Consider the following 19853-nt stretch of genomic DNA (forward strand, 5'->3'; position numbering starts at 1 on the left):
CTGACTACAACCAGAAGTAGTTTAACTTCACAATTACCACAGGGAGAGTCAGCTCAGATGATACTGTAGATCACATGAGTCAAACTCAAGGCCCGGGGGCCAAATCAGGCCCTTGGTGGATTTAATTTTGGCCCGCAGGATAATTTTTAATTACCATTAGATCTGACCCGCCGGTATATTGCACGCACACCTTCACTCCATCCTGAGGGTCTCCTCAGCTCAGAGCCTGAGCCCAAACATTGATGAACTTGCACCCAAGATGAGATGCCAAGTATCTGGCTTGAACTAGCATCACAGAGCAGCACACTGACTTTCAATGGATGTTTCCTTCTGCACTTTTTTCTTGCGACAACAGGGCATGTTTGGTTTGTTCTTTGAGGGAAATAGTTTTTTTGAAGCTGTTGTTGGCAAAACATTTTTTTAATTACGAGTCGTTTTTATAGGCAATCATTTAAGCTTTGTTAGTTCCAGGTTTAATATGTGCAATAAGTTAATTTCAATACTTTTTGCAATAAACATTGAACCAGTCCGGCCCTCGACTAGTACCCATTTTCTTATATTAGTCCACTGTGTATTTGAGTTTGACACCCCTGCTGTAGATGCATCGAAAATGTCCTTAATTTTAGAATTATCAAAAATTAAATCAATGATTTTTGTTTTTATTGGTTTTCTTAACATTTCAATAGAGTCCTCTTCAGAATGGCCCCGAGTAATGACGATGTGACATTTGAGGTTATTTTACTGTACAGTTCTTTTTTCTTAGAGGAAAAAATCAGGTCTTCATTAAACTCTGTTGAATGTTTTTCCTTCAGAGTTTTGCTAAAATGTTCAGAGTAATCCTGGTCCTGAGTCCTGACTATGATATAAAAGGTCTTATTATTTAACTTAGAACACAATTGAAAGGCTGGCAGCCCTTCAGTTTAAAAACGTGTGTATGATGAACATTTATATATACTAGGGATGTGCATCTCCATCACTGAGGCCGATGCGATGCGCATCTCGATACGTTGCCACGATACGATACATTAATGATACATTTGAAACACCAGGCGATGCGATACGATACGATTCACCCCTGTTGCGATACAGTTCGATACGATTTGATTCAACATTATGCGATTCGGGGCGATACGATACGATTCAACACGATGCAAAAATAATGATACTTCAATATGGTACGACAGAGGATTTTTGTTTTATTTCTGATATGCAGCAAATCATACATTAACAAAAAATGCTTTACATATTTGGTACTGCACATCCCATCATGCCGTTTATTTTTTTACCTTTAAAAGCTCTCCAGAGTACAGTACAATTGCATAACACCTCACAGTTAAAAAATGTAAGGATGCATTGCTCATGATTAACAATGTGCAAATAACAGCTACCATAGAGCAATGCCCATACAGCTGCCAGCCTGATGTGCTTAACACTCATTCATAGGCTAACTCACCAGTGAGCAGAAAGCAGTGGTTTCTATATGAACAATAAAGAATACAAATAACCTTTCACAAACAGGTATTTCATAACTGCTTACAGTAAGGAAGACATTTAAATTATTATTGGCCGTCACAGGCTGCTGTAAACTAAACACCACTCTCTCTGACAGAACACCTCACTGAGTGATTTAACTCATATGTCTAACTTTCAGGTTTCTCCTTTCAGCCGCAGACCCCACGTCGCATCTTTATGTGCGTCGCTAAGTTCCTCGAACTACTTGTGTACTTTAAAGCGGCTCGGCATCGTTAACAATTTGCGAGTGATTTTTCAAGTTGACCGTCTGTAGTAAATAGTGCCGCGCACATATACCATCAGGACGTTACTGATGGGGTGCGGCTGCGGAGTGATACTGTGTGTATGCAAGTCCGCATCTAGGACGGATCTATGTATCATGGCTGTAGACCTGTTAAGTAATAAAGATACCTCATACAAAGGTCTACGGATACCTTATTACTCTCAATGACCTCCGGTCAACTATATAGCATAAAGGACTTTTACACCGTCTTTCTTGAACAATCCGAAGTGTTGCCAAACGTTTGATTTGTAGGTATTTTTCGGTGCGCTGTGTTTCTCTTTCTCCTCAACTTCCGTGTGTGTTGATAACTGAGACTTTCGGCCTCCGTAGTGGCGAAGCAAATATCAAAGATCGTCTCTGCTGAGCGTTGACAAGATGAGGGGATTTTATATGAATGAATCGGTTTTTTACCGATGCAAAGACGCTACGCAATCGATGCATCGCGAGTTCAACCCGGTTCAACCCAAACTGTAGCCGATGTGCACTCTTTCAACCGGTGCACTCGCATCTTGAACGTTTATGCCGGTGCACCGATTCGAATCGGTGAATCTTAACATCTCTAATGTATACATTTGCTGCTGTACCAATGATCACACTTTATTTCGTAAAGTATATTTTGTAACTTATTTTATTCGCCTAGCCAGATATCTGAATATGTGTATGATATGCTTACATGAAAAAGAGTCCCCAAGTCCAAGTCACCTAAGAAGAGTCCAAGTCAAGTCCGAGTCACCCAAGGAGTGTCCGAGTCGAGTCCGAGTCATCATTACCTGTGTTAGAGTCCGAGTCCAAGTCCGAGTCACCTAAGAAGAGTCCAAGTCAAGTCCGAGTCACAAGTCTTCATGTATTAATCTTCGTGGATATGTGTTGAAATGTAGCTACTCCTCTACATTGCTTTTATCCTGTCATGTTATACTAATCTGTCTATTGAACTGCTGTGAAGCGAGTTTGGCTACAATTCTTGTAAGGTGCTATGCAAATATATAGCTTATTACTAATATTAATATTATTATTGTAAATTACCTTTAATGTGTCTAACTATATTTAAAATGAGTTACCTTTTAGAGAAGTGATTATATTTGTATGCCAATATTTTCATATGGTAAAGTTTTCGTTTTGCACTTTTATTTTGATAGTAATAAGATCGGGACTCTTATTTTGAAGGAACTTTTTTTTCCTAACTTTTATCGGTTTACCGATAAAGATTGAGCCCCAGAAAGTACATGGCTACTTAGCATGCAAAATGACGTCATTCTGTATGTTAAGTAGCCATGTGCTTTCGTGTAATCGGCTGAATCTTTATTTATTGATTAGATCACGTTACTCTGATGATAGTGTTCAAGACAGCCTCTATGTCTGAACTCGATCCTTAGAGTAATGTGTTACGGAGCCTTCTCTTCAATATTGTTTCCACATAACGAGCATTTTGCGCTGCTCTTTTCCAATGTGGAAGCAGAATGTGTGAAAGCTATCGTGCTGTAGCACGATGCCGGGTGTGTCTAGTAGGGATGTGCATCTCCATCACTGGGGCCGATGCGATGCGCATCTCGATACGTTGCCACGATACGATACATTAACGATACATTTGAAACACCAGGCGATGCGATACGATACGATACGATACGATTCACCCCTGTTGCGATACAGTTTGATACGATTTGATTCAACATTATGCGATTCGGGGCGATACGATACGATTCAACACGATGCAAAAATAATGATACTTCAATATGCTACGACAGAGGATTTTTGTTTTATTCCTGATATGCAGCAAATCATACATTAACAAAAAAGTGCTTTACATATTTGGTACTGCACATCCCATCATGCCGTTTATTTTTTTACCTTTAAAAGCTCTCCAGAGTACAGTACAATTGTATAACACCTCACAGTTAAACAATGTAAGGATGCATTGCTCATGATTAACAATGTGCAAATAACAGCTACCATAGAGCAATGCCCATACAGTTGCCAGCCTGATGTGCTTAACACTCATTCATAGGCTAACTCACCAGTGAGCAGAAAGCAGTGGTTTCTATATGTATGAACAATAAAGAATACAAATAACCTTCACAAACAGGTATTTCATAACTGCTTACAGTAAGGAAGACATTTAAATTATTATTGGCCACAGGCTGCTGTAAACTAAACACCGCTCTCTCTGACAGAACACTTCACTGAGTGATTTAACTCATATGTCTAACTTTCAGGTTTCTCCTTTCAGCCGCAGACCCCACGTCGCATCTTTATGTGCGTCGCTAAGTTCCTCGAACTACTTGTGTACTTTAAAGCGGCTCGGCATCGTTAACAATTTGCGAGTGATTTTTCAAGTTGACCGTCTGTAGTAAATAGTGCCGCGCACATATACCATCAGGACGTTACTGATGGGGTGCGGCTGCGGAGTGATACTGTGTGTATGCAAGTCCGCATCTAGGACGGATCTATGTATCATGGCTGTAGACCTGTTAAGTAATAAAGATACCTCATACAAAGGTCTACGGATACCTTATTACTCTCCATGACCTGTTGTCAACTATATAGCATAAAGGACTTTTACACCGTCTTTCTTGAACAATCCGAAGTGTTGCCAAACGTTTGATTTGTAGGTATTTTTCGGTGCGCTGTGTTTCTCTTTCTCCTCAACTTCCGTGTGTGTTGATAACTGAGACTCTCGGCCTCCGTAGTGGCGAAGCAAATATCAAAGATCCTCTCTGCTGAGCGTTGACAAGATGAGGGGATTTTATATGAATGAATCGTTTTTTTTACCGATGCAAAGACGCTACGCAATCGATGCATCGCGAGTTCAACCCGGTTCAACCCAAACTGTAGCCGATGTGCACTCTTTCAACCGGTGCACTCGCATCTTGAACGTTTATGCCGGTGCACCAATGCGAATCGGTGAATCTTAACATCTCTAGTGTCTAGACATCTTTAGACTGGAATAGCGGGGCCCAGTAGTGAACTCGCCTCACAGGTGCACACGCCAGGATAGAGGACATTAGACTCCAGAGAAAACTTGCTCGAGTCCGAGTCCAAGTCGGAGCGTTAATGTACCATACAGTCTATGCAATGTACAAGTCGAGTCCAAGTCATCGTGCGCGAGAATTCACGAGTCCAAGTCCGAGTCGCGTCAATCAGTGCGAGTCCGAGACGAGTCACGAGTCCCGAAAATCGGCACTCGAGTACTCCATCTCTGCCCTGTCCAACACCTAGCTTCTCTTTAGTTATCTGGACTTCACACTGTACATTTCACGCTTATTTTGTATTTCATATGCCATTCATTGCACACTTAAGGCAAGTAATATCCTACTTTTATATTGTATTAGTCGTAAATTGGCCCTTCAATGTTATGTTTTATTTGTCAGATAGTTTACAGATTTTTATATTCTCGGTCAACTTGTATATCTTCTACTTTTTAGTTATGTTTTATTTTCTATTTTGAGATGATTATATTTTATAATTGTTTATTTTCTACTCTAATACTTATACTTAATACTTTAATTTCTAATTATGTGCATGCCTTGTTTTGTATGCTGCTGTAATGAAAACATTTCCCAATTTGGGAACAATAAAGTACATCTTATCTTAATCAGGTCGCTTTGAGAAGATTAAGTAATTCTTTAAGTTAACATAGAGTTCTCATATAAAATAAATCTTCCTTACTTTCCATGAAACACCTTCTCCACATAAGCCTTCATGAAGTGCCTCCTCTCCACCCTGTCAGTTTCCTCTCCACTGTGAGTAGACGAAGACGAGGACCGCCTCAGCCCCCTCATGTGAGCGGGTCCCCCCATGTGAGCCGGCGCCTCCATGTCGTCCCCGCTGTACGCCGACTCTGTGGCATCGCTGTGATTGTGGCCCTCCTCTGGGGGCTGCTGCTGGGAGCTGGGCTTGGCCGGCGATGTGGGGTCTGGCAGTAAGGGCTGCTGCTGGAATTCCATGGAAGGAGCCTGCTCTGGGGAGAAAATGTCTGTATGGCCTTGGTGCTGGCCTCCTTTAATGCGAACAGCTGTGGCCTCCGAGGCCAGGGCAAAGTCTGTTAAGTTGTCCACTGCTACACCCTCCATGTTGGAAATATGCCTTTTCCTTTTAGTTTTGCAACAGTTTTTTTTAGCATGAGCTTTTGAGTGTTCTGCAGGAACATTAGGGTGGTCACATTTGTGGGTGCTAGTTAGAAGGGTCACCTGTCCTTAATGGGTTTTAATTTAGCAGTGTTTCCCACTAGGAGTTTGCCAACATCGAGAGAGCTCTTAAACCCACTTGGCGTCCTTGGGAAAGACAAAGCAGAAAATGAGCAGCGTCACCAAACTTTTTAATTCAGTTCATATTTAGTCTACATGTGCCTATATATATATATATATATATATATATATATATATATATATATATATATATATATATATAGTACCAGTCAAAAGTTTGGACACACCTTCTCATTCAATGGTCTTTGTTTATTTAAAAAAACGTCTACTTTATAGATTAATGCTGAAGACATCAAAACTATGAAAGAACACATATGGAATTATCTAGTTCAGAATAAGATTTATATTTTAGATTCTTCGAGTAGCCCCTTTTGCCTTGATGACAGGTTTGCACACTCTTGGCTTCTCTCAGTCAGCTTCATGAGGTCGTCTCCTGGAATGGTTTTCAATTAACACGTGTGTCAAGAGCCCATTTGTGGAAAGACTTGCCTTCTTAATGAGAAAGCCCTATTTGACTACTGTTGTAATGCATATTATGGCAAGAACCACTCAACTCAGTAAAGAGAAACGGCCGTCCATCATCACTTTAAGAAAAGAAGGGCAGTCGATCCGGAAAATGTCAAGAACTTTGAATTTATCCTCAAGTGCAGTCGCAAAAACCATCAAACGCTATGATGAAACTGAATCTCATGAGGACCCCCCGGGAAAGGAAGACCAAGAGTTAGCTCTGCTGCAGAGGATAAATACATCAGAGTTACCAGCCCCAGAAACCACAAATTAAAGCACCTCAGATTAGAGCCCACATCAATGATGATCACAGAGCTCAAGTAGCAGACAATCTCAACATCCACTGTTCAGAGGAGACTGCATGAATCAGGCCTTCATGGTCCAATTGCTGCAAAGGTCCACTACTGAGGATGAACAACAAGAAGAAGAGAATTGTTTGGGCCAAGAAACAAAAGGATTGGACATTAGACAGTGTAAATCTGTACTTTGGTCTGATGAGTCCAAGTTTGAGATTTTTGGTTCCAACCGCCGTGTCTTTGTGAGACGCAGAGAAGGTGAGCGGATGGTTTCTGCATGTGTGGTTCCCCCCGTGAAGCATGGAAGAGGAGGTGTGATGGTGTGGAGGGGGGCTTTGCTGGTAACACTGTTGGTGATTTATTCAGAATTCAAGGCACACTTAACCAGCATGGCTACGGCAGCATTCTGCAGTAGAATATAAATCATATTCTGGATTTTTTAAAACACTTTTTTGTTTACTAGATCATTCCATATGTGTTCTTCTATATGTCTTGATGTCTTCAGTATAAATCTACAATGTATAAACAATTAAAATAAATTAAAAAAACTTCAAATGAGAAAGTGTGTCCAAACTTTTGACACACACACACACACACACACACACACACACACACACACACACACACACACACACACACACACACACACACACACACACACACACACACACACACACACACACACACACACACACACACACACACACACACACACACACACACACACACACACACACACACACACACACACACACACACACACACACACACACACACACACACACACACACACACACACACACACACACACACACACACACACACACACACACACACACACACACACACACACACATTCAATACAACAACCTGGAACCTCTCTCTCTCTCTCTCTTATACTCTCTCCTAACCCTGTGTACTTCTGGGGCCGTATTCACAAAGCATTTTATCTTACCGCTAAGAGTGCTCCTAACTCGCGCTAAAACATTTTACGTAGGAGTTTTTTCTTAAAAGTTATTCACAAAGCCGCTGAGACCTACTCATACTAAGGATAAATCACTAAGAGTGAACTAAGAGTGACGCGCCGTTGCTATGGATTACGTCGATTCTCGTGCATGAGTTTAGAAGCGGTCAGTACGGTGATTGGTTGTTCAGAGCAGGCGGTCTCGTTGAAACTCATCCGCAACATCCCACAAACGAGCTCACTAAAACAAGGAAATAGCCTAGGCTAGAAATGTATTCCTATCAAATAGTTATGGACAGTGAAGTTAGCAGAATACACGCATGATGACAAGTTTGTGCAGACCACGATAATGACGTTGTATATGCACGTTAAAGAGAGAGAGCAAACAATAAAAATACGTAAATTGCATTAAATCAAGGAGGCAATTAAAAGCACCCCGCAATCTATTATCCAATGAGCATATTTCCAGCACTTAAACACTTTCAATAACAGCCCATACCGCCGTTAAAGCCCCCCTATCATGATGAATGAAAACAATCTGCGTGTTGATGGAATGTACTTTCTTTCTATTGACGAACACGTCCTCATCTTTTGAGGGCGCAATTATTTTTATGTGCGTCCCGTCAATAGCACCGACCACACCGGGCATACCTGCAATTGCCATGAAGTTGGCTTTGATCCTGTGTAGTTGTTGATTGTCCAAAGGAAACCGGATAAACTGTTGGATGATATGTGGTCTAGAGAGCGCGTTGATGGTTTGGTTTATGGCACGGCTGACTGATGTTTGCGATATTCCTAAATCGTCGGAATTGCAAAGTTGCATTTTCCCTGTTGCTAAATATCGTAGTGTTGCCAAACATTTTATTTCCGGACTAATCGGGTTATTCCTGTTAGTCTGGGATGTTATTGCATCCCGCACTAATTCCACAACAAGTTTGATACCCTCACGATTTTGCCTATATCTCTTGATCAATTCAGTCTTCCATTGTCTCCAAAACATTTAGTCTCGCAGCCATTTTCAGATTCTTTGTGGATAGGTCTTACTGAGTTAGGAGTCCTCTCGAGGACTTTTAAGCTCTCCTAAACTTAGGTGCTACTTTTAGGCCTAAAATACTTTGTGAATTGCTCTTAGTGAATAAAATTAGGAGTCCTAAATTTAAGACTGACATGCCCATTATGTTTAGGAGTTTCTCCTAAATTCGCCACTTAGGAGCTACTTTTAGCCCTAAAATCCTTTGTGAATACGGCCCCTGAGCACTAAGCCAGTTGCTCAAACAGACAAGCCTGTTTACAGTTGTCGGCGAAATGCCGCTCCTCTGTCTTCATAACAGTCAAAGCATGAGACTGAAGTTCCCATTGTGGGTCAAAATAATGCGCTATGATGGGCAGTCGACACGTTGGATGCGATCCGAATTATCTAACGCAGCCCCTCGCCCTCCACAATGTTAAGCTGTAGCCACCCATTTAGCTATCGCTGCTGTTGTCCAGGAGTCTCCCCGATACACTTTAAAGCGCAAGCGAGCGGCAGGAGCAGGGTTGTGCTTGGCTTGCTGTTTAAAACACATTTTTTGTATCCATATCCATCGCTAGAATCTGAGGTTACCTACTGTAACCCCAGCTTCTATGAGTAAATGGCGCAGCCCTCTAAGGCTATCGCTATTGGGTAATCCCCCTGCGCCCCCGCGCAGCACTGAAACACTTGTAGTCCACGCCCACCCGCAAGGTGGGCCCCACCCTCGGGCCTCCTTCCGGTATAAATAGGAAGGTGGCCCGGCAATCTGCTCCCATACAACATAACTTTTCTTCAGCTATTCGTAGAGCCAGTGGGGCCCCGCACTTAGAGGGCTGCGCCATTTACTCATAGAAGCTGGGGTTACAGTAGGTAACCTCAGTTCTATTTCGTATATGGCTTCGCCCTCTAAGGCTATCGCTATTGGGTTAAGGGCGAAGCATGATGTAGTCTGCGCCCCACTGGGTCCGCCCGGCACTAGAAGCACAGACATACCTGCTCAATAACACCCCCTTGCCTGATGTGCCATGCGTAATGGCTCATCACCGTACCTGGAACATAGCAAAACATGCCTATCTTCCCGACGGGGTGAAGGCTGGGAACAATACATACCGGCCGCTGTGAGAAAGTAGAGACGAAAGTCCCACCTCGTCCTGCGATCGTAGTGGGGGAACAGCAGCTCTCTGCGTGCAGACAGGCAGGAGAGCGCACAGCTGGATCCCTGACGTCACTCACTCTGACCAGGCACTCCGTACAAAGTGTGTTAGAGGAAAAAGGAACATCCCTCCTATAAGAGGGGAAATGGGCCGCTCTCCGCGTGCCAAAAGGCAGGAGAGAGGCGCACAGCTGGCTCCCTGACGTCACTCACCCCGACAGGACACCCAGTACAGGGTGTGTCAGAGAGGAATGGGAGACATCCCTCAAATAAAAATGAATAAATGAACAGGGGGAAGACCAAGATGCAGCCGTGCAAATATCTTCCACTGACATTCCTCCGTGCAAAGCCGTGGAGGAGGAAATTCCTCTGGTGGAGTGCGCCTTGATGTTCTCCGGGGGGTCCACCCCAGAGGAGACATATACCTGTGACACAGCCTCACACAGCCAGTGTGACAGCCGTTGTGCAGACAGAGGTTGCCCGATCGAGCTCTCTCTATAGTGCACGAACAGGCGCTGAGAACGGCGCCAGGCCGCCGTGCGCGCCACATAGCAGGACAGCGCGCGCACCGGACAGAGGAGATTTAGAAAAATAGCAGGGGTAAAATCCGCGCAAGACACTGTTCCTGGGATGACAGGAGTGTTTCTTGTATCCCATGGAACTGCTGGGGGGAGAAGCTTCTCTGTGAAGTGCCGTAATGGTCTTCATGGTGACGAGCCACGCCATCGCCGCCGCTGCCCGTGAGGCAAAAGGGCTGCGAGGGAGTTCCCACACGCTGCCTTTCACTCCGTCTCTCCTCATGAGGCGCGTACACGTCCAGGGGATGAGAGGTGTGTGCATGCTGTCCACACGAGGCGTTATAACGGTGCTCGTGGTTATTATGACCGTGTGTAGGAGGCATATCTGGGACAGAGGAATGCCGCGAGTTCTGCAGTTTATAAACCAATAGGTTAAAACAGCAGGCTTCTGCAGCGAATGAACCACCTCTGGAGTGTCCCCCTGTTGGAAGAGACTCAGGGGGATCATCACGTGACCAGCTGACGCCAACGCCGAACAGCTGCGTCACGGAGAGGGCTGTGTGGGTTGTGACACGCCGGAGGAGAGCTGTCAGTTCTTCCCCTCGCTGCCGCGAGAGTCGCACTCTCATGCTGGCTGAGTTTAACTCCACTCCCAGATAAACGATTGTCTGAGAGGGAAGAGGACAGCTCTTCTTCCAATTTATTATGAAACCCAGGCTTTGACAGATGCGATACGAGATGTACCGTCTGTAAAGCGACTTCCTCCCTGGGGCGAGCCAGCAAATAGCAGGTCGTCCAGAGGAAAACCACACTCTCATCCCTCCTCTGTGTAGTGGCTCCAGCCTTCTCTACACAAATGCGAGGAGCCAGGAAATATCCGAACGGCAGACGATTGTCTGGTCTGATATTCCCTGAATGGAAAACGCAGGAATTTCCCGTGTTTCGGGATGATGGGTACGTGGAAGTATGCATCCTTCAGGTGGAAGTGAACCAGTCGTCCTGGTGAAAACATTCCAGCACCTGTTTGATCGTCAGCATGTGGAATACTGACAGATCCAGGATGTCTCATTCCCCCAGTCTTTTTCGGGATTAGAAAAATAACGGGAGTGAAAACCCCTGATTTTCCTCCCTTTGAGGAACCCTGGAAATATCCTCTTTCAACAGGAGTTCCAGCAGCTCGGATTGGAGCGCAAGACATAGCTTCTGGGAGGACAGGAGTGTTTCCTGTATCCCATTGAACTGTGGGGGTGGGGGAGAGGCAAACTGCAGGACGTATCCTCTGCTGATCAGCCTGCTCATCCATCTGTCCATCAGACACACTCGCTGCCACTATGAGAAACACTAAGAGCGGGCGCACATGCTCGAGATGTTCTGTGGTCGTCATGGCAACGAGCCACGCCAGGGAGTCTCCACACGCTGCGTTTCACTCCGGCTCTCATCATGAGGCGTGTACACGCTCAGGGGATGAATGGAGGTGTGTGCAGTGCTGTCCACACGAGGCGTTATAACAGCGCTCATGGGTTTATTATGACCGTGTGTAGGAGGCGTATCTCGGACAGAGGAATGCCGCGAGCTCTGCAGGTTATTAACCGAGGTTAAAACCGGCAGGCTTCTGCAGCGAGCCCTGCTGTCTACTTAATCAACAGATTAGTGGCAGCCGGCTTAATTAGCGAGCTCTGCAGGTTATTAAGCGATAGGTTAAAACCAGCAGGCTTCTTGCAGTGAGACCTGGCGCCGTGGCGCTGCGGGCGCTACCGCTGGGGGCACTCAGCCTGGAATACTGCTCATTCCCCCGTTCTGGCTTCTCTGTGATGCCATTGCCCTCGCCGCCACTGTGAGGCGAAAGGGCTGCGAGGAAGCCTCCAAACGCTGCGTTTCACTCCGACTCTCATCATGAGGCGCGTACACGCTCAGGGGATGGATGGAGGTGTGTGCAGTGCTGCCCACATGAGGCGTTATAACGGCGCTCATGGGTTTATTAAGGCCGTGTGTACGAGGCGTATTTCGGACAGAGGAATGCCGCGAGCTCTGCAGGTTATTAACCGAGGTTAAAACGGGCAGGCTTCTGCAGCGAGCCCTGCTGGTAATCAACAGATTAGTGGCAGCCGGCTTAATTAGCGAGCTCTGCAGTTAATTAACCGATAGGTTAAAACCAGCAGGCTTCTGCAGCGAGCCCTGGCGCCGTGGCGCTGCGGGCGCTTCCGCTGGGGGCACTCAGCCTGGAATACTGCTCATTCCCCCGTTCTGGCTTCTCTGTGATGTGCTGTAATGGTCGTCATGGTGACGAGCCACGCCATTGCCCTCGCCGCCGCTACCCGTGAGGCGAAAGGGCTGCGAGGAAACCTCCACACGCTGCGTTTCACTCCGGCTGTCATCATGAGGCGTGTACACGCTCAGGGGATGAGTGGAGGTGTGTGCAGTGCTGTCCCCATGAGGCGTTATACCGGCGCTCATGGGTTATTATGACCGTATGTAGGAGGCGTATCTCGGACAGGGGAATGCCGCGAGCTCTGCAGGTTTATTAACCGATAGGTTAAAACCAGCAGGCTTCTGCAGGGAGCCCTGCTGTCTACTTAATCAACAGATTAGTGGCAGCCGGCTTAATTACCGGCTCCGCTTCCTCGGAGGCTCTCGCGGAGCAGACCAGGAGCGGGGGAGCTTCACTCCCCTTTGACTCGCCGCCGGGAGACCCTGTCTCTGGGGTGGCGGGGGAGCGGAGACGTGGGACGGAGCCCCTGCAGCCGCCGGGGCGGTTGCTGTGGGCGTCTCTCCGCTTGTGGCCTCCTGTGGCCGGCGTGGACGCCGCGACTGCTGCGGGCGTTGGTGCCGCTGTGGCAGATCAGCCGACTGGAGCCAGCTGTACATGCTGGCGAATGCCGTCCACCTGTTCCGCGGCCTTCTTCATGAACTGGGGTCCGAACAGCCCGTCCGGGCTGATTGGAGTGTCCAGTAGGACTTTTCTGGCCGTCTCCGTAACAGACGCCGCCGCGCTGTGGTGACGGAGAGGGGGAAAGCATGTTCGGCCGCCAAGCTGGCACCCTGCTCCGACTCTGTCTCCCCTGCCCGGGGGAGAGGAGGGAGGGGAGAACCGAACGGTGAACCGTGGAGGGAGGCGGGGCATTGCCCTCGCCGCCGCTGCCCGTGAGGCGAAAGGGCTGCGAGGAAACCTCCACACGCTGCGTTTCACTCCGGCTGTCATCATGAGGCGTGTACACGCTCAGGGGATGAGTGGAGGTGTGTGCAGTGCTGTCCACATGAGGCGTTATACCGGCGCTCATGGGTTATGACCGTGTGTAGGAGGCGTATCTCCGACAGAGGAATGCCGCAAGCTCTGCAGGTTTATTAACCGATAGGTTAAAACCAGCAGGCTTCTGCAGGGAGCCCTGCTGCCTACTTAATCAACGGATTAGTGGCAGCCGGCTTAATTACCGGCTCCGCTTCCTCGGAGGCTCTCGCGGAGCCGACCAGGAGCGGGGGAGCCTCACTCCCATTTGACTCGCCACCGGGAGACCCTGTCTCCGGGCTGGCGGGGGAGCGGAGACGTGGGATGGAGCCCCTGCAGCCGCTGGGGCGGTTGCTGTGGGCGTCTCTCCGCTTGCGGCCTCCTGTGGCCGGCGTGGACGCCGCGGCTGCTGCGGGCGTTGGTGCCGCTGTGGCAGCTCAGCCGACTGGAGCCAGCTGTACATGCTGGCGAATGCCGTCCACCTGTTCCGCGGCCGTCTTCATGAACTGGGGTCCGAACAGCCTGTCCGGGCTGATTGGAGCGTCCAGTAGCACTTTTCTGGCCGTCTCCGTAACAGACGCCGCCGCGCTGCGGTGACGGAGAGGGGGAAAGCATGTTCGGCCGCCAAGCTGGCACCCTGCTCCGACTCTGTCTCCCCCGTCCGGGGGAGAGGAGGGAGGGGAGAACCGAACGGTGAACCGTGGAGGGAGGCGGGGCAGGAGTTGCTTCGGACTCCTGCCCGGCAGTCTGCCCCAGGGACACGAGGCCCCGTCCGCGGGCTCGTAAGCCAATCGTCCTCCTCGGCCACAGCAGCAAGAGTGTCCGCTCTCCGCTTCCTGTCGCCCGAGGGGAGACGAGCGCAGTGCATGCTACCTGCTGGTTTAGAGCCGCGTACGCGTGCTCTGACCCCCGGCAGGATTCCCATACTGCTTTTATCTCTGCAGGTCATAACCCATTATGAACCCAGAGCCACATGAGGGACAACCACGGACACAGTTGTTGCTCATGATGATTCTCAATTGCTGTGCTTCAGTAACTGTGCTGGTTTGCTGAAAAAAAGAGGGAGCAGATTGCCGGGCCACCTTCCTATTTATACCGGAAGGAGGCCCGAGGGTGGGGCCCACCTTGCGGGTGGGCGTGGACTACAAGTGTTTCAGTGCTGCGCGGGGGCGCAGGGGGATTACCCAATAGCGATAGCCTTAGAGGGCGAAGCAATATACGAAATAGAACTCCCACCATCCAACTAACAAGAACAACAACAACAACAATCTCAAGCCTTTGGGCTTTGAAACTACGGGGCGGGCCAAGGACAAATACACATGCGTTAATCGCACGTTAAAATAATTAGTGGCGTTACATTTTTTTATTAAAGTAAAATAATTGTTATTAATGCGTTAACTTGACAGCCCTATTTAAAAACACATTAAGTAGACGAAACACTCGAGTCAAATGTAATTAAAGTCAGATCCACTCGTGTCTTAGACGGGGCAGTGATATATTAATGTACGCATTCAAACACTTTTTTTTTTTTACCAGCCGTTCTGTATTCACCTTGCAGGTGCAACTATGTTGCTTTTATCCTGGATAAAGTGTTTAAGTTATGGATGTTTAAAGTTTAAGTTCTTCATATTTGTCTAATATTATAGTTTTATTTTCATTCAGGAAGTATGACGCTGTGCTGTCAGTACACTTGTCCATGTTTGTGATTGGTCAAATGTTGCTAACCCCGCCCCTTTCATGTGAACGCGCACTCAGCCGGCCAGAGAAACCCTGGCTTGAGTTACCGAGTTGATAACCAGCGTTGTCGGACCGCTTAGCGAGATTGCGTTTGTTTTGGGTTAGTTAAGCCAGATAACTCAAACATATCCAGGGTATGTTGAACTGGCTTCTTAGTACAGAGGCCTGTACTACCTGTAATAGATTTATCCTTATTGAAACGGTTACATTGTTCTACATGAACAATATGGGCAGTTATACAGATATTTACTGATAAGCTGATCTTCAAGTTTCTCAAAAACACTGGTTTTAACATGGACATTAAATAAATCAGCAGTAGGTGGCGATATATGCTCCAAGTGGAAGCGATTCGCCATTAAAGCAAAGAAGAAGAAGAAGAAGTTGATCTCTTATCGTGGAACCAATCCTGCTCCGGAGCAGGCTAGCCGTTCAGCATAAGTTATCTAGCCCGCTAAGAAGTGAACCAGCGTCGTAGGACCGGAAATCCAGGAAGTTAGCTCGCTAAGCAAAAATCCTGCTTCGTAGTATAGGCCTCAGGACTCTGTCCTAACTCACCTTATCTTCAGTGTGTGCTGCACTTGGCATGATTCACACAGCTCCGTTATGTCCCTGAGCCTCTTCCACCCACAGAAAATATTATTCAGCACAGACGTCTGGAAAAAACAACAGTTGAGCAAAATATGAGGAAGGCGTTGTTCCCCTTGTGGTGTTTTATAGTTAATCTATCTCCGTCTCCTGCCTCAAGAGCAACATGCAGCAAATGCACAAATATAAATCAGCTTTGCTTTCATGTGAGATACTGGATTATAGAATATTAATTCAGCATGGGGGCAAGGTTCTTTCAAAGTCCTCTTCTCACGCCACTAGTCCTTTACCTAAAGAGCTCTCTCAGGCTATCCTAAACAAAGCTCAACCCGATGGAGGTAGAATCTGAAAGAAAAGCAGTGAGTACATTTTTTGTCTTGCTTCTTTTGATACTTTGGATACATATGCAGAAAGAGCTGGAAGAGTTGAACATGGGTACATAGAAATGCAAATTACAAGGCAAGAAACATTAACAGTCAAAGCTGAAACCGGAGTAATTACGTATGTAATCTGTGCTGGGAGGTAATAATTGGGTGTTGTTAGCTCTGTTTAAGTTTGACTCATCTCCTAGGTTTGTTTACAATTTTGTCTGACCATTCGACTTCACATGCTGTGCTGTTATGTTACTAGTGCTCAGCAATTTACTTTTTTGATATAACAAAGTCTGATATTACTGACAGGAATAATAGCGAAAACCAGTAGGTCCATGGCCTGTGTTATTGTACCAAGTTGTTTTCCAAGACCGCTGTAAACCAACGAATGTCAGCCTCAGAAGCGATAGTGGGATAGCAATCTTCAAGCGGAGGGCGATCACCCGTTTACAGCAGCTGTGAAGTGACAGAGTCAAGTGTTCTCAGTGAAGGGATGTTGGCCCCAGCCTCTTCTCGTGGACCCAAACCAGGTTGGGCTATCTCAGAAACAATGGTTGTGAATGTCACCTGATTACAGGCATTACCAGGGGCAGCTATCGTATTTAACAGATTCTTTCACCAACACTTAGTACCTACTGTTCTTGGGCATAGCTTTGTATGACTGTGATTAGGATAAAACATTCCTATTTTGACTGAACAACATTTCCCAACACCACTGTCAGTTATAATGTTTGTTTTATGAAATAAATACCTTAATAATTGAACTTTAAAGTAGGATACACAGCAGCACAGAACGACAGTGAAGAGTGTGAAAGCTGAACTGCACAACCTCACATCACATGCTGTAAAATGTGACAAGCAGAAGTGGCTGATGGCAGATAAATTAGGTGTAGAATCTCAGCTAAGGGACTCAGTTACAGATGTAATCTGAAAGAGCAGCCAACACCCCTAACACAACAACACTACATCTGTCTTCAGGGGACACACTTTATCTATGGCTGCAGAAAAACAGACACACTCCATCATTATGTCAGCAAATAGGAAAGCAATGTAACAATTGACTTATTCACTACATCAACCATAAAATAGTTTTAAAAAAGCGTTAAACTAATCTGGTTACCAATGTTGCTCTCAAAGTGCACCAGATTGATGCTTTTAACTTCAACATTTAAAAAAAAAATCTTCTAGAAAACATTTGCACACATCTTGTGTCCATATATCTCTTTTTTGGTGGTCATACCACAACCGTGCACGTGCATGCATACGCAGATCATGGTAAGATATCTGGATTAAGAGGTTGCTTTTTCTTTGCACAGCATGAAAGAAAGGCCAAATGAATGGGCTGTGATTTTAGTTTTTTTAAGCAGAGTTCAATCATTTGTACGGCCCTCGGAGGATGTTGAAAAAATGTAAATGGCCCTTGAGAGGAAAAAGGTTAATTTCCAACACAATCTATAGCTATCGATCAAAATACCTAGAGCCTCTATCATTTTTTTAATTAATTTTATCTATTTGTGTATTTCTTTTATATTCAACGTTTAAGATCTGTGATAAATAAAGTTCCACCTTATCTTATATATTGTCATATTGGTCTCTTTAACTGGAATATAGCCCTTAGAAGATCTCCAGGCAATCAAACAAGTACCTGCTAAATTGTGTGAATTCAGATATAAAAGTATAGTATATGGGTGTGTGAAATGGCTTAGGCCAAATGTTTAACTACTTATTTAGTACAGATCTATCTTCTGTGTGTGCAGTGTTCACTATCTATAGTTATTATGTACTCATTGTATTCAGTTATAGGGCTATGTGTAATCTGCCATCTGATTGTGTTTTCTATTCTAGTACATGAAAGGAATGTCACGCCGTATTAGAATACAAATAAAAGCACATTTTATAATTGCACTGCTTACCAAACAAACAGTTGTAAATCAAGTGGATTTTTTATACTGACACTTTAATGTGCGGAGCAGTAATAGAAAGCATCTCAAATATAATTATTTGACCTAAAGCTTCAACCCGTAAAGTGCAGGGTCAATTCTGTTAAAGGAACATTATGACACAAATAACTAAAGTTGGAGTTTTTTACAAAATACAATTTGCCTGGCTGGTAGATGATACATCTACCAAACACTTTGTGTACTATAATTGGTATATATACATTTTCTCAATTAGAAAGAATCACCTTCACTCAATTAGGTTTTGTTCTCGCTGTCTCGATAGAGAATAAGCGATATGGATCTCTTTAATATACAAGGAGTTAAAGATGGGGTAGGTAATTTTGGAGAACCAGCTCGAGTGCTCTAGAATTTGAAAATACACAACCGGAAAAAATCTGCCACTTCCTTACAGAGCCCCTCCTCCAACACACACGAACGCGCACATGACCAATGAGGGCACGAGATAAGTTTGTGCACAGATGGAAAGCTGACAGGCAGGTAGCATGGATGTATAATAGAGTGGCGAAGTCCCTCCCCTTCCGGTGCAACTCCATGGGACCTTATTTCGGAAAGATTATGTATTGAAGTCAATGGAGAGAGAAAGATTATCTTTCGATCCCGTTTGAATTGTGCCACGAATTACACATATGATGTTTGTCGATTTAAAATATAATTTTGCAAGTCAAAAAAAAAAATGTATCGTAAAACTGTGAAGTAACACATTTGTTTGTGTGAAACGCTGAAGGAACTACATCTCCGGTCTAGCAGAACAACACACGTCACTAAGATGGCCGTCACTACTGTCTTGTCAACAAAAGGATTGATTACCCTTACTATCACCACAATGAAACACGTCCAGAAGAATGTCATGCAAAGCTGCCTGTCTGCCTGCCTGCCTTCCTTTGATTCTCTCTGAACTGCCTGGTCTTTTTAATGTTTAAAGTCAACAGGCCCGGACTGGCCATCGGGAGGACCGGGAGGTTTCCCAATGGCCTGGCCTGTTAAGTGGTCTGCTGACCTGAGGATTTTTTTTTTTTAATGTATATATTGTGAACGCAACGCTGCGTAAATGTGGGTCTGACTCTGCCTCACAGAAATACACAAGTTTCAATGTTTTTCATGTTATGATTAGATCATACACGAATGCCCTCGATTGGTCTCTGTTTGTCATTCAAGCTCGTGAAGGTGTGTATGTGTGGCGCGAGCGAGCGAGAGAGAAAGCGCGCGCACCGGTTACGTGTAGTGTTGTTGTTAGCATCTGTTGCTAGCTAGCGGCGCTAACGGATATAATGAGCTGTCAACAAGGTGGAGGATAGTCCTCTCCTGTCAGACTGAGAGACTGATAACTACAGCTGAGGTGTGGTAAAGGACTCTTGAGTTTTTAGATAGTTAAATAAGTTCTCTGTGGGTCTCAAACGGTTTGGTCACCCTTTATGTAAACACATATTTCCATTTGAGGGGTTAGTGATTAGTAAAATGCATGAATAATTTAAAAAAAAAAGTTTAACTAGGTGAAAAAAGGCAAGATACACTTTAAAAACTTGTTGAGA

The 19853-nt window shown here is 45.6% G+C and overlaps 1 protein-coding gene across 6 annotated transcripts in view; it reads right to left on the minus strand.

The window, feature by feature from the left end:
* Nucleotides 1-19853, minus strand: part of kiaa0513 (KIAA0513) — a 39662-nt gene that overhangs the window by 14875 nt on the left and 4934 nt on the right. For 5 of the 6 annotated variants that reach the window (XR_013808643.1, XR_013808644.1, XM_079684215.1 and 2 more), the window contains exons 2-3: nucleotides 15963-16060; nucleotides 5459-6063 (exon numbers count right to left, since the gene is read on the minus strand). Coding sequence is in view for 4 of the 6 variants with exons in the window: in XM_079684215.1 (XP_079540341.1) it covers nucleotides 5459-5862 (404 nt within the window). In the remaining 2 variants the exon portion in view is untranslated. The remainder of the gene's footprint in view (nucleotides 1-5458; nucleotides 6064-15962; nucleotides 16061-19853) is intronic. The other variant, XM_079684213.1, reaches the window with a different exon arrangement.

The sequence above is a fragment of the Notothenia rossii genome (assembly GCF_949606895.1).
Source record: "Notothenia rossii genome assembly, chromosome: 5".
Classification (NCBI taxonomy): Eukaryota; Metazoa; Chordata; class Actinopteri; order Perciformes; family Nototheniidae; genus Notothenia; species Notothenia rossii.